At 44.8% G+C, this 13920-nt stretch overlaps 2 protein-coding genes across 2 annotated transcripts in view; one reads left to right on the top strand and one right to left on the bottom strand.

Annotated features, from left to right (window-relative positions):
* PHKA2 (phosphorylase kinase, alpha 2 (liver)) overlaps positions 1 to 7885 on the top strand; it is a 34142-nt gene extending 26257 nt beyond the window's left edge. Inside the window, exons 27-31 of the mRNA XM_009075734.1 lie at positions 3139 to 3167; positions 3871 to 4056; positions 5594 to 5647; positions 6987 to 7187; positions 7701 to 7885. Of these exons, the coding sequence (XP_009073982.1) occupies positions 3139 to 3167; positions 3871 to 4056; positions 5594 to 5647; positions 6987 to 7187; positions 7701 to 7874 (644 nt within the window). The 3' untranslated portion in view covers positions 7875 to 7885. The remainder of the gene's footprint in view (positions 1 to 3138; positions 3168 to 3870; positions 4057 to 5593; positions 5648 to 6986; positions 7188 to 7700) is intronic.
* Positions 7886 to 13669: 5784 nt separating this feature from the next.
* The window catches only part of PPEF1 (protein phosphatase, EF-hand calcium binding domain 1), a gene marked incomplete at its 5' end in the record, with an annotated part of 10529 nt that continues 10278 nt past the window's right edge, over positions 13670 to 13920 (bottom strand). The window contains one exon of the mRNA XM_009075735.1: positions 13670 to 13863. Within this exon, the coding sequence (XP_009073983.1) occupies positions 13670 to 13863 (194 nt within the window). The remainder of the gene's footprint in view (positions 13864 to 13920) is intronic.

Here is a 13920-nt window from a genome sequence, read left to right as displayed (position 1 = left end):
TGGAGGATGATTACTGCTAGAATACACACACACACACACACACACACACACACACACACACACACACATATTTTTAAGTTCAATACTTTAAATTACAGTGCAACTGGGTATATGGAGAGATCACAGAAACATAACCAAAATACTCTGAATGAATATAACTGATGGTTTGTTATGAGTGGTTTTGATTTCTCTATTTTGTGTTTCTGTTGTTAATTTTCTTTTGTTCTAGATCAACAGGAAGGTAGTGGTCAACTAAAATACATTTGTAAGAATGATTCTGTGTTTTTCAGCCTGGGTTATTCAGCCTGGAGAAGAGAAGGCTCCAGGGAGACCTTATTGCAGCCATTCAGTATATAAAGGCTGATAAGAAAGATGTAGAAATGCTTTTTGCCAAGGCCTGTAGTGACAGGACAAGGGGCAATGGTCTTAAACTGAAAGAAGGTATGTTTAGTTTAGATACAAGGAATATTTTGTTTACACTGAAGGCAGAGAGGCAGTGGAACAGGTTGCCCAGTGAAATTGTGGATGCCCTATCCCTGGGGGTATTTAAGGTCAGATTGGATGGGGCTTTGAGCAGCCTCATTTAAGGTTAATATTTTCCTTTGATTGTATGAAACAGATTTACTCAATAAGCCTTCAAACAGGAGTGGCATTTTTGCATGATCTTAACCAGAGCATTTGCTGGTGACCATAAAGATCAGTTAATGGTTCTTCATAGGACATGACCAGGCAGAGGCCCCTGTGGAACACATGGTGTCTGTCACATGAGACCTGCTTGCCACGTTTGAGCTGAGCTGCCCCCTGAGCATCATCATGGCCATCCTGGTGGTGTGACTGTGGCTGTGGCTGTGAAGGTGCTGTGGCTGCTTTGCAGGGACCCTGAAGTGACTTTGGGGGTTCTGTTTGAGCAGGGCTCCGTGGTATAGTGGGTGTCTGGGGGGCCTTTCCAGGAAGGAGGAGGGGCAAGGCACTAGGTGGCAGCATTATTTTGTGTTAAATGCAGAAGTGAGCCTGAGCTGGAATTCTTGGGCCTTTGTTGACATTAGAAACGTAGTTCCAGCATTGCTTTTGCATTAGATGGAAACATGGTATTTTGCACAGAGAAGGAGCTGACTGGGTTTATTTTTGTTCCCCCCCACTTTGCCTTTCCTGCTGCTTCCTGCCATATCTCACTGCATTCTGTGAATAGTTGACTAGATACTAATGTAATATCATTTTGGCAGGGGGCTGGGGGTGGTGCAAGATCAACTTTGTTGTTACAAGAAACATTTCGAGTACTTGTACTAACATCTCTGCATGTGTTGAGCAACTGCAACTCTCTTTTGCTGCTGTTCTTTCCTGAGTCTGAACACCAAGCCTTTGCCTGGATGTGAACCATTAGCACTGAACATGGAGTCATGGCTTGGGGGGCACAGTTACAGAGGAAAGTGCTGCCAGTCTGGGGTGCTGCATTCACATTTCAGCAAAAATTTTGCCTTGCAGCTGTTTGTTTAGTGCTGCCAACTGGGGGGGCAGCCTTTCTGCAGCAAGATGACATTCTTATGCAAAGAGAAGCTTTGCAATGAATGGGGAATGGAAGTGGGGAGCTTGGTTTTTACCCTACTCCTGAGTCACTGGGAAGGTTTCTCATGCATCTGAAACTGTGCCTGTTTGTGCTGGCCATGGTGGGAGCTCAGTGGGTGGCATGGGCAGCTTGTGGCTGCCAAACAGACTCTTGGCATGGCAGGATCTGCCTCACAGTGACCCTGGGAATCAGCAGCAGCTGCCCTGAAGCCAGCTGAAGTGCAGCACTGCAAGGGGAAAGGGGTTGTTGCAGTTTTCCCCTGAGGACCTGAGCTGATTCCATATTTCTTGTCTTTGTACAGATGGGTTGCTTAACCTTGTATTCTGTTCTGTCCTGTCATGTCTGTCTGTCTGACGTGTTGGTGTCTGGTTTTGTTTTGTAGTTCTTTCATGAGGGGCACTCCATGTCCAGCAGCATGTTCCCTTCCACGGTAAAACACAGTCTGTGTCTCTGCACCTGCTCTTCACCCTGTGTGTGTGCAAGGGTCTTGGCTCTCGACACCTCCTGCCTAAAAACTGTTTTCAAACCCTACCTCTTTGTCTTGTTCATCTTCATTGGGAACCAATTAGCATTAGTAATCTTTTAATAGAAGCTGAGACTTGCATTTAGATCCACTTGCTTCTGCTGAAGCTTAAGCCGTCGTAGCAGATAAACTACTATAGCAGATTTAGCTTCTTGATAGTGGATTATGTTACAAGTGTCTTCAGTATTTAAAAGTAATGTAGCATTGATAAATGCTGGCAGTCTTTGGACAGTGAGGAGCCCAGAATAGCTTCAGGTTGCTGAGACAGGAGTTTTATGGCCATGCGTATCTTCTTGTGCAGTCACCTTCGTTCAAAGCAGAGAACTGTAGCTGCTCTTAAGCTCTTACTGTTAAGAAGGAATATAATTGCTTAAATACTTACCAAGAGAGACCTCAACAATTTAAAGTAAGTCTGAGGCTCCAAATATGTCATGGAGAGACGGGAGCTCGCGGCTAAACATGCCTTTTGAACTGGTGGTTGTGGATCATGGTTCTTTGCAGACTTACTGTCAATGGCACACCTCCCCAGTGCCTAAACACACAGCTGCAGAGCACTGCTAGCCCTGTGGCCTGGCCTGACAGCTGCCAGGTGGCTGTTGCCTCTCTCTTCCTACATACCAGTGCAGAAAAGCAGGCTCCAACTGTGTGCTTGATTGAAGTGCACAGAGTTAGTTGTTCAAGGAGATCTTTGCTTCTCTGAACCACCTGAGTAGTCAGATTGATTATTGTATGCAAATAGATTTCTCTACTTTGGCACCGATGCTCCTGCTGAGCTCCTGTGTCCCCAGGCTCTGCTCAGCAGGGTGGAGGAAGTTCTGTCTGTCTTGATCAGTGTGCAGTGGAAAGGAACAGCAAGCACCAAACATTGAGGGAACACCACCTGTGCCTCACAGGCACCAGCAGCAGTAGAAAGGGACTGTTCTCATTTGCTGGGCATTTTTTTGCAGAGCTTGACCATGTAGAATCCGTGAGGCTGCACTTTCCAAACATGCAGTTTTCAGTCTTATTTTCCTCCTTCCCCTGTAAATGCTCAGGTGGTTTCATTCTCAAGAGATGATGGGAGTTGAGATGGGGCTCTCAGTGGAGTCCTTTCTGGGCTGAAAGTAACAAGTGTGCAAAGAGGAACATGAAAATAGAAGAGCACAGTCTCTGAGAGTGCAAGGAATGGGCAGACTGCGTGTGTGGGAATCAGAACGATTTGGTGGTAGTGCCACAGCTACACACAGCTAATCACAGAAGATGATTTGCTGCCTAATTTATTCTCCAAGCCTGGTAGGGTTAAATAACAGAGCAATAGTGACAAAGGAATCAAGACTGATACCTACAGAGAGGCAGGCATGATGGCTACATGCCCACATGAAGTAGATTTTTAATCTACTTACTTTAATGGAGCTTTTGCATGGAGGACCTCTCTTGCTGGACTCATGGACCCTTTGACTCTTTTAAAATGCCAGGTCCAAGTCAATTAGACCTACCTGCAAATCTCCCCATCTTGCACACCAGTGACACTGCCCTGACAAACAGTTCATGCTTGTTAAAATAGTCAGGCCTTGTGTTATACCAAGCAGTGAAATTTACTGGGCTGTTCCATATTGAACTGTTTGCCTGTTTTGTTGAGAAATGATTGAAGGACTCGTGAAGTGGAGAGATAGGAATCAAACCCCACCCTATCATCCTCTGTCACCAAGTCCTGTATTTTTTCCCAGGTTCTGAGGTAGCATTATAACATGATGATGTATTGACCAGAAGTGGTACTTGATGTGGTAGAAAGCAACTAACCAAGGCTTTAATGTCCTTACAGAGGAGCAGTACTCCATCATCTCCCACTAGTACTTCTCCTACTGGTTCCAGTGGAGACATGAGCTGGGGTGACCGGAAAGGGCAGTGGCTGCGCAGAAGAAGGCTTGATGGTGCTATTAACAGAGTTCCTGTTGGCTTTTATGAGAAAGTGTGGAAAATCCTTCAGAAGGTAAGTGGACCACTGTGGAAGGCAGGAGGCAAGCAAGCTGTATGGTAACTCAGGGAGATGATGGTCCAGGGGTGGTGTCTTGCCAGGAGTTGAAGCTGGTCTTTGGCTGGAAGACTGATAAAAACTGCAGTCATTAGTAGGAGTGTGTCTCATGACCATAAAAGGGCTCCATTAACACAAATTCATGTGTTTCTTTGAAGGTGTGTTTTCCTCTGAAACCACCAGTGCTGAATAATTCTGTTCCACCACTGTCCGTTGTGCATCCCATGGCCTAATGCACATTGTCAGTGCAGCTGAGAGGCACTGCAGTACAGTGCAGTTCTGTGCTCTGGTTCAGAAAGCCTGTGAGGAATGAAGGATGAAACTGCACTGATTCTTCCAGAATGTCATGAGATCCCTTGCTGGCTCTTGTGAGCTGTATGGCATTCTTAACATAATTTTTTTGTATTGTCTTTAAGTGAAAAGTTAGTCCTTGCCAGCACCTTGGTATTAGAGATAGGGAAATCTGTTTAAGCAACTCTCCAGGAAAGAGGAGGAGAGAATTATGAATTTTTCCTTATTTCAGAGTGATTATGCACCTGTTCTGCTTTGCTGGATGCAAGCCAGTATTTGGCACCTCGCAGCACTGAGCTGTTCATTCCTACTTAGCTGGGAAAAGAGTGCATCATCAGTTTAGGCTAGCTTTGGTTGTCCTTCTAAAATCACTTATGCTGAAGCTATTAGTGTTGATGTCAGCCAAGACAAGTCATATATATATATCCCCCTGACTATTTACTAATGGAATCTTTCAGTAGAGTGAGCATCACTTCTGACCTAACAGAATAGCTGGGAGTATTTGTATGCTTTTTCTGGTTATTAAAATGAATGGTGTTTTTTTAACTTGTCTTCAATATTTTATTCTTAAAATCTCTTGAGACTGTTGATAAAATCTGCCACTTCTCTTTGGTGTGTTTCTGTACCTCAGGGACCCAGATGTGTCACTCCTTAGCCTGCCTTCTCACCATTTAGGTTTTGTCACTCATTCCTTGTATACCACTTGGTATTTCTAACACCACCTCCCCCCACTGGTTGACATCCTTGAGGTGTGGTGCCCTGGATCTCAAACACATAACTGAATGTTGGTTTAGTGAAAATGAGTAAGAAAGGCTCTCACTCTCTGTTGTCATGCTTTTGCATTATCTTTCATTTCTACATGCTTTCTAACAGAATGTTCTCATCGATTTGTTTCCCTCCTTTGTGTGCCTCTTGCTGCAGTGGCTCTCTAAGTACTTTCCTCTGCTTTGGTAGCTGGGCTGTAACACAGCACACTCTGCGTGTGTCATGTCAGGCTATTTCTAATGTTTTTCAGGTTACATAATAACTTCTTTAGCAAAGATGGAATAATATTTTTGAACAGGTTTTTTTGGTCTCCTTTGGGGTTTTTGCTTTGCTTTTTTTCTCCCTGAAAGTTGTTACATATTGGCTTAGGACAAAGAACCTTCAGATTTACTTGCAAGAACTGTAATTTCTGTTCATTGTTGCAATGTTGTTGTTTCAGTGCCATGGCCTGTCCATTGATGGGTATGTTCTTCCTTCTTCAACCACCAGAGAGGTACAGTAAAATGCCAACAATTTCTAGCCACATGTCTGAATGTTTGGTTTGACAGTGTAAGGTGCATCAGGGCTGCTGTTGCAGATCCTTGGTTTTGAAGTTAGAACATCTGGACCTTCCTCCAGCACCTCTACCAGCATCCCTAGGTCTGTGCAGATGAGTTCCTGCCAGGCAGGCCTGTGAGTGGGTTTGTGGCAGGTTTTGTCCTTTGCCAGGCCTGCCTTCTGCACACCTTCACTGTCCCTGTGTGCCCACAGAGCAGGGCTGGAGAGAGGGTGGCTGATGGGAGTCCTTTACAGGGGGTGAGGAGACACCACAGACTTGTTGGAATAAAGCAGACACGTTCCTTCCCACTTACATTTTTTAATATGCTGCAACAGCAGCCAAGTGTATATTGGCTTCACAATCTCAAAAGTAAATACCAGTTAAGGATAATTGTTTCTAACCAAAGCTTTGAGTTTTTAAATCCATAACCTTTCCTTACATTTTTTTCCTTATATTGCCACTCTGTCTTTAGGTGCTCTAGCAAGTTTTGAATTCACATAAAACAAACTCTCATGAACAGTAATCCATCAGTGGAGTTTGTGTGCCTGAGACTGCTTTCCTGTCTGGTTACCTCAGATTTGTCTCTGGCTTCCTTCTCATCTGAGGGACGATGGTAACAGCTGAAGAGAGAAGCTGGAATTTTAAATGCTGGTTTCTTTCTTCTTCAGAAAGGAGAGCTTTATTTATCCCTATTGTGTAGATAAATAAGCTTATATTTTTAGCCTGTCAAACCTAGACAGTATCTAATTTTGCCGTTTAAAGGAATGCAGTGAAATAAGCACAAACCTCCTAAGGCAGCATAACATCCATAGAGATATGCCAGTGCAAATTAAGCTTGCTCTACAAATGATACAGCGATATCTCTGTGTGGCAAAGCTAAGGGGCTATTTAAAATTTGCCTCTCTAAGCATGTGGTTATTTTTAAAATTCAACAGTAATTTTAGCTTTGCAACTAACCTGCAATGCCAGAAAGATACTTGAAAATCAGAGTGTGTGAGACAACAGCCTGAGGAGGAAGGAGTTAATTTGCCAGCTAAGCATCAGCAGCCCTGTATGAGTGAGATGTGTGTGATGGGTTGCAGGGCTGGAGCTGGAAGTTGCGTAACTGTTTGCAGAATCGGGGTCTAGCAGCACGAGAACTTTCTGTAAGTGCTAAAGCTGCACATTTTGTTCACTTCAGTCAGTCTGCCCCCATGTGCAGAGAGGAGCATATGTTTCAGTGCTTGCAGGATGTGGGGAACTAGTCTTTTGGATTTGTCAGGTTTTCTTTCCATTTCCACTCAAAACTTGCCAGATGACCCCGTGTGAAATCAAGTTTGCTGTGCACGTGGAATCGGTGCTGAACCACGTCCCCCAGCCTGAGTACAGGCAGCTCCTGGTGGAAGCTATTCTTGTCCTCACATTCCTGTCTGACATTGAGGTGAGCAGCATTGGGGGCATCATCCACGTGGACCGAATCGTGCACATGGCCAATGACCTGTTTCTGCAGGAGCTGGTGAGTTCAAAGGGCAGTGGTAGGAAGCCTCCTCCTTTGAAAATTATCCCCTGCTCCTTTTTAAATATGTGAGATGAGCTTGATCTTACCCTTGTTCTTTCCCCTCAAAGACAGACCAAATCACTTAAGTATCTTCTGGAAATGTATTTGGAAAACCAATTTAAGAATTGTGGGAGATTTAAAGGGAATAAAATTGTAGTGGCTAACAAGCTCTGAAGTATGCGGATAGAGTGAAGTTTTGTTTTATGAAGGCATTAGAATTACCAATATTTGAGTAATCCAACCTGATTTCCAAAAAGGACAAAAATCTGGGAAGTTGTATGTTCCTCATTTACTTACACTGATCCAACTAAGTCATGTTGGGCCCTGGTAATAATCCTGATTAAGGTTTCATAAGGGAAAGGAGAATTGCTTTCGGTAGTCAGCACAAATGGAAAATCATGTGGTGGGCTTTTCCTAGTAAATAAGCACATATGCCTAACTTGCACTACTACTTTGCTTGTGTCTTTTCAGAAATCATTTGGAGCTACTGGCAGTATCTTGGAGAAGGATGTAGCCACAGGAATTTGCCACTTTTTTTATGACAGTGCTCCAAGTGGGGCGTATGGCACCATGACGTACCTAACAAAAGCCATAATTATTTATTTACATGATTTCCTGCCTAGCACAGGCTGTGCAATGCAGTGAGTGATGCCTCATGCTGGAGGGAAGACTCAGAACCTCTGTCTCCCCCAGTTCCCTGTCACAAACCTCTTGTTTAGTTGCTGCCTGTGTGTGTGTGCCGTGCACTACCTCAGCATTTGACACTAGTTGTCATGCCATGTCCATGCCTACCTGCAGGGAACAGGTGGGTGGAATTTGGCCTGGTTTTAGGAGAGTGTGCAAGAAATAACAAATAATGAGGCCTATTCTGCCCAAAGTGCATAAATGTAATTCATACTAAATTAGCAAGAATTATACAGTTCTGCCAAGGGGAAACAGATTACTCTGTGGAGATCAAAAGGCATAATGAAATGAGGGAGCTGTATCTTGGGCATAGAGTCTCCCAAATAAGGGAAGTGGTGGAATTCATTAATTTTTCTCCTGCTGTGTGTAAATGTACATCGTTGTGAATCACTAATGCACAGGGTGAAACATCCAGGGAAATGTAAATTAGAGGAGTAGGAATAACCTGAAATAACCTGGTGGTATTTCTAATACACTTTTATCCTGATTCTCTTCTCATTTGCACCTAGTCAATGCAGGGCTAACACCAGTAGAGACAAACATCTGCAATGTCCACTAATTTGAGAGAATAGCCTCTCTCAGGAAGCTGCATCTGTCTTTAATCTGAACAAAATAGCTTCCTTCCCTGCATCCCCAAGGCTTTGGAGGCAAAATCTCAAGACTCCAGCTTCTCCAAGGTGACAGACAGTTTTATGCCTGTAATCCTTTTCTCTGAATGGAGTGAGATAAACCTCTTCCACTCAAGCACCCTTTCCAAGTCTCCTGATAGTTTCCCTTGCAAATAGCCTCAGAGTTAAGAATGGCACAATTGCAGCCCTTCCAGCACAGCATGAGTTTATGGAAGGCTTTGATGTTTCTCTTGGTTTTTCCCTTTTCCTCTTTCTATTTTTCTTATTTTTTTTTTAAGTTTGAAGTCTCACTTGTCACATGTAGTTAGGAGTTGGGCTGCCTGGAAGTCTCCCTTCAGACAGTTCCTAGGTTAGTGCTGGCACCTTGAATCTGTCCACTGGAAGCTCTGAGCTGCTGCAGGGAGAATGGGTCTGTGCTGCAGAGAAATGGCTTGGTGTCCATTTAAGGTGAAAACCAAGGTGGCCTGCCTCTGGAGGGGAAAACTCTGCTTTACCCCAAGCATTGGCTGTGGTTTTCCTTGTGCTGGCACTGCTGGCTTTGCCACTAGTCACATGTCAGCATCCAGCTGACAGCTTAGGAAAGTGGCTGTAGCTTTAGCCTCTCCATGGCCACAGGCTCCCACAGCAGTGTGGGAGGTGTGCTGGCACTGCAGAGCTGAGAGAATCCAAGCAGTTCTGTCTTGCCAGGGAGAGGGGAAAAGAGCAGATAGGCCTGTAAAAGGTATTTTCTGAGCAAATAAGCCAGCTAAGCACATTTCTGTGAGCCTTCTCTCTTTCAAAATGGAACTATGCCATTTGTATAGGATTTGAAAACTATTTTTTGATAACAATAGTATGTGGTGCTTCTGAGAGTGAGGTTTTTGTTTTCAGTTTTATACAGGTACCTGACGTACCTTGAATGAAGGAGGGAAGTAGCCCCCTGTCTCAGTTGCCAGCACTCCTGGTCCCAGGGAGGCTAAGCCACCCTCCCTGCTCTCCCTCTATGGAGTCACTGCTGCTGTAACAATGTCTGGGTACTGGCTCAAGAGAGTGGAGGTGTGGGAGGCCTTGGGAGGTGATTTCATACTTTTGCAGAGACCAGAAGAGTTTGGCTGTCCAGGTGCCCAGGAGCTCCAAGAGATGCACTGTGTTAACCACCCTGAGAACCATGTGCCTGTGGAGGAGCATGAAGTTACAGTTCAGGTACAGTTAGCACTTGGACGTGGAGGTCATTTTACCAGCATGGTGCCTGTTTTGTAGGGTTTTGCCTTCATTATGGTTTGGTTTGGATAATTTTCCTTTTCATATGTATTGTGAGGCTCACTTAGCTTGTTTCCCAGTAAATGAAAGTAAAATCCTTTGTCTAGTTAAAGTAGATGTGACTGTGCAGAGCATGAGTGCACAAGAGCAGGGGTGACGGTTTCTTGTTCTATCTGGCATCACACAAAAAGTCAGCAGTAGCAGATATTTTTTGCTTTTCTACTAGATTGTGAGAGATGCAAGATGATTTTTGCTCAGACTTCTACATTTCATTTTTTTTTACCTACAGTGCAATTTTGTTTTCAGAAACAAGAGGAGTGATGTAGTTGGTTTTACATGCAGCTTCACTGAAGTATAAAGCAATGAAACATGTGGTCTAACATACCTAGACACCACTTTACACTTCTTTTTTTAATGGGAGTGTCATTAGTGACTTTAATATGTAATTCACAGTAAGAGGTAGGTTATGGTATATTTATCATCATCCTAATGAGTTATCACCTGGAATGCAGGCACTTGGGAAGTATTTATGTGTAATTTTAAGAGTTTAGGTATCTGGATGTGAAGGGTGGGACTCTGAAACATAATGGCACTGAGAGGAAACGAGAGAAACTTGTGTTGCTTCCAGGTCAGGTACGGCTGCAACTTGCTGCTGTGTTACTGCTCAGACAGAGGACACATTCAATTGGAGAGTTGCATTGTATTGCAAACCTAATTAAGGAAATAAGGTTTCACACAGATGCCGTGCTTTGCTGAGGATCCCCTGTGTGTGTGTGAGGCTGCAGCAGAGCAGAGCTGGCACTTGCAGTGGCAGGGTGTGCTCCCAGGTAGAATACATCACGACTCTGCAGTTTGTGTGCAGCCGAGCTAATTGGCAGAGGCTTCACTTGACTGTGAGGCTTCCCTGGGGAGCCAGCAGAGGATGACAGTGCCAGATTCCAGCCCCTGGAAACTCAGTTATGGAAAGAAGGCAACACTGAACAGACACATCCTGTGCCTCAGAAACAAGGGCATTAGTGAATTAAAATAGACCCACCTGAGAGCTGCTTGTCCCAGCCTGAAAGGCACTGCTACCCTAAGCAGTTTGTAGCTGTGGGTCAGGAGCACCTGCACACTGCTGGGGGCAGCCAGGTGTGCCTGCAGACAGGTATGGGCTGGGGCACTGCCCAGAGCAGTGATCTGTGTCAGCTCAGAGCTCACTCTGTATGCTGGCCCCAACCCAGCTCCTCCAGGCCAGCACCCTCCCTACTCACTGCTCATGGCTGTTTGCTGCTCCTGCTGCCGAGTGAAGGACACGGGTTTGTCAGGCTAAACAGGTCAAAAGTGCCATTCATCTCCCTCAGCTGCTGGTCCCACGATTAAATGTGTAAACTTAATGGGTGGAGTACAAAGTTTGTCTGGCTTTTCTCCTGCTAATCGTAGTCTCCTTCCTCAGGGAAAGTGCCCTGCTTGTCCCTGGAAGGTGCAAGTGAGCCACATAGTCCCGAGCTGCCTTACAAAGGGGCAGCCACTTTCTGTGGTGGGTAGTGAAACACCTGGGCTGCTGTGGCATGGGGCACTGGGGGACTCTGTCATGCCTCTGGGAGCAGCCAGGCTTAAAAAAAATTGTGGCTTAAAAAAGGGATTGGGGATGGGGTTATAGAAGAAGAGCTTTGACTCAAACCGTTTGGATTTAAGTACAAGTAGCAGAGTTTTCTCCCACTCCCAGTTTCAGTCTCGAGTGTCCTTTACTCCTGGCATTAGATGTTTCACAGTTACTCCCTCTGCCACCTCCCCTTCTTCTGTCAGGGGTAAGGGGGCTCTTGTGTGCCACCACCAGCTGACAGGACAGGAGCTTTCTTTTTTGGCTGGATGATTCAGCTCCTCTCATACTTCAGTACTGCGTCCCCAAAAGCCTCTTACTGCCAGCAAGCGAAACACTGTGCTGCAGCTGTACCTTGGCATCCCCTCTCATGAAGTGATCCCTCCCTCCCTTCAACTTCACATCAGCCTTGGGAACGTGGTGTTAGTGGGAGACACCTAAACTGGAGGCTGTGAGCCATGGTTCAGAGCTCCTGCCTCTTGCTGCACACCCTGGCTTAGGCCCCTTTACTGGGACAGGTGACAAAGGAGGACTCCAGAGCTACACTGTCCCATTCCACCTTGTCACTTCACACCCACAACACTGGAAGTCAGCAGTGGGAAGTGAGATCCCACCACAGACAGTGGTGTTTGTCCATCTTGAGTGGAGCCTTTTTGTCACTCCACTGGAATAAGGTGGGACTGATCATCACAGTGCACAGATCAGAATAAATGCGTGCTAAAAATATACATTGTATTACCAATGCCATTAAAATTTTACTGTAAATTTTTGTTTGCACTATTAAAGATTTTTCCTTCTCCCTCCCCCAAGGCAATGGCAATAAGTGTGTGCATGTTTATTCATTCATCTGTCAAGTTACAACATACTTCTGGAAAAGTGTTCTGTATTTAATTGTAGCAAATAAGATAGGAGAGAGACAGCAGTGCCTTGAGCTTGGGCTGCTGTTACATTCTGCAATGATAAACTGGGAAGGATACTTTTTTGTACTTTCAACACTTATTAAATAAAACTGAGCTGCTTTACTTAGCTCATCCTTAGCTATTAAAATTTAAAGAGGGACTAGGCTGGAACCTCTTCCTACCCAAAAAGCACTTTATGTGCAGTTTATTTACTAAGACTGAACGAGGTAATGCTGTTATCAAAAAGCTCATGACCTGGTGTTGCTTTTGGAGTGTAATACGCAAGAGAATTAGGTCCAGGTCTCCTGTCTGTCCCCTGTGGGAGTTGACAGGGTGGTACTGGCAGGAATGAGAATGTTGGCTTGCAGTCAGGTGAAGTGGACAGGCAGGTGGGGGCAGTGCATTCTTCCATCTTGCTATGTTCCAAAAGCTCCATTTCAGAATTTCTCAGTTTCCTTTTCCTGGTAAAGAGTTTAACTATGTGCAAGAATATTTAGGTTCAGTAGCATCAAAATGTGTTTACTTTGTGTTCTTACTCATCTCTGTTTTTTAATGAACCCAGTTCATTTTCAGGAGAAGTGTGTTCTATGCTGATAGGGGCAGGGTACCAAAATACAGGCAAAATGACACCTCACTTAGGCGTTATTGAGGAAGGTAAAGCTTTATTTTGTGATCTATTGTATGTTACATTAACATGCTATGGATTTAGCCTTCATTAAGGTGATGAGTTATGATTCTTTCTTAGCTTAAAATCCCAGCAAATATGAGGAAAAGTAAGCAGTGAGAAGAGGAAATCTAATGAAAGTGTAAACACCTTTTAACCAAGTTCCTCTAAGTTGTGTCTGTAAACTTCTGGGAGGGTAAGCAGTGCCCTGGAATGATTTCATTCCACTGCATCATGCAAAGAGCAAGATTAAATGCAGCAGTACCTATTTTAACTAGATGATTCTTCGCTGTTTCACTCTCCTGCATTGGACAGCCCACAGACAGCCTCTCTTGTGCCTGTTTCATCACCAGGTCACCAGGGAGGGTCCAGGACGTTCTTTGTGGTCATCAATGCTCTCAGCTGTCACTCAGGGCCACTGACAGAAACATACCAAAGTCTTTCTTCCTACACGGTTGTAGATGTGACCTTGGCAGTGTTCACAGATTAGGTTGATGGGGGAGATGCCACCAAGGGGGAGGGTAAATTGTAAGGTAGTGGCAGTGTGTGGACAGCGACACAGTAATACTGTAAGTAGTGCATTTTCACCTCTTCTCCCTCATTACTGGCAGGTGTGTATCATCCAGGAGGGACTAAACAAAGGCTTACACAGTGACCGCAATGCTTACCATATCGAACAGCCCTTTTATGACTAATGACAGGAAGGTGAACTTCCAGGGCAGCCCACAAGAAGTTCTGCCTTTTCATGAGTTTGCCTTTTTCTCAAGTCTGTGAACAACATGAAAGGCCTCTAAAAATTCATTGAAGTCAATGTGGCCATCTTTGTTGTAGTCTATGCTGAGGACTAACTTGTCAAGGGAGTCATCATGTACATCAATGCCCAGGTGAGAGGTGAAGAGTCTCCACGTCTGGCCAAACTCCTCAAGAGAAATCAGACCTAAAGGAAACACACAGCAGGTTGCTTTTCCCAGTGCTGTTTCCCCTTCCTGCATAT

Source organism: Acanthisitta chloris, unplaced genomic scaffold, assembly GCF_000695815.1.
Source record: "Acanthisitta chloris isolate BGI_N310 unplaced genomic scaffold, ASM69581v1 scaffold12175, whole genome shotgun sequence".
In the NCBI taxonomy this organism is placed as follows: domain Eukaryota; kingdom Metazoa; phylum Chordata; class Aves; order Passeriformes; family Acanthisittidae; genus Acanthisitta; species Acanthisitta chloris.
This window is presented reverse-complemented; position numbering and strand designations above follow the sequence as displayed.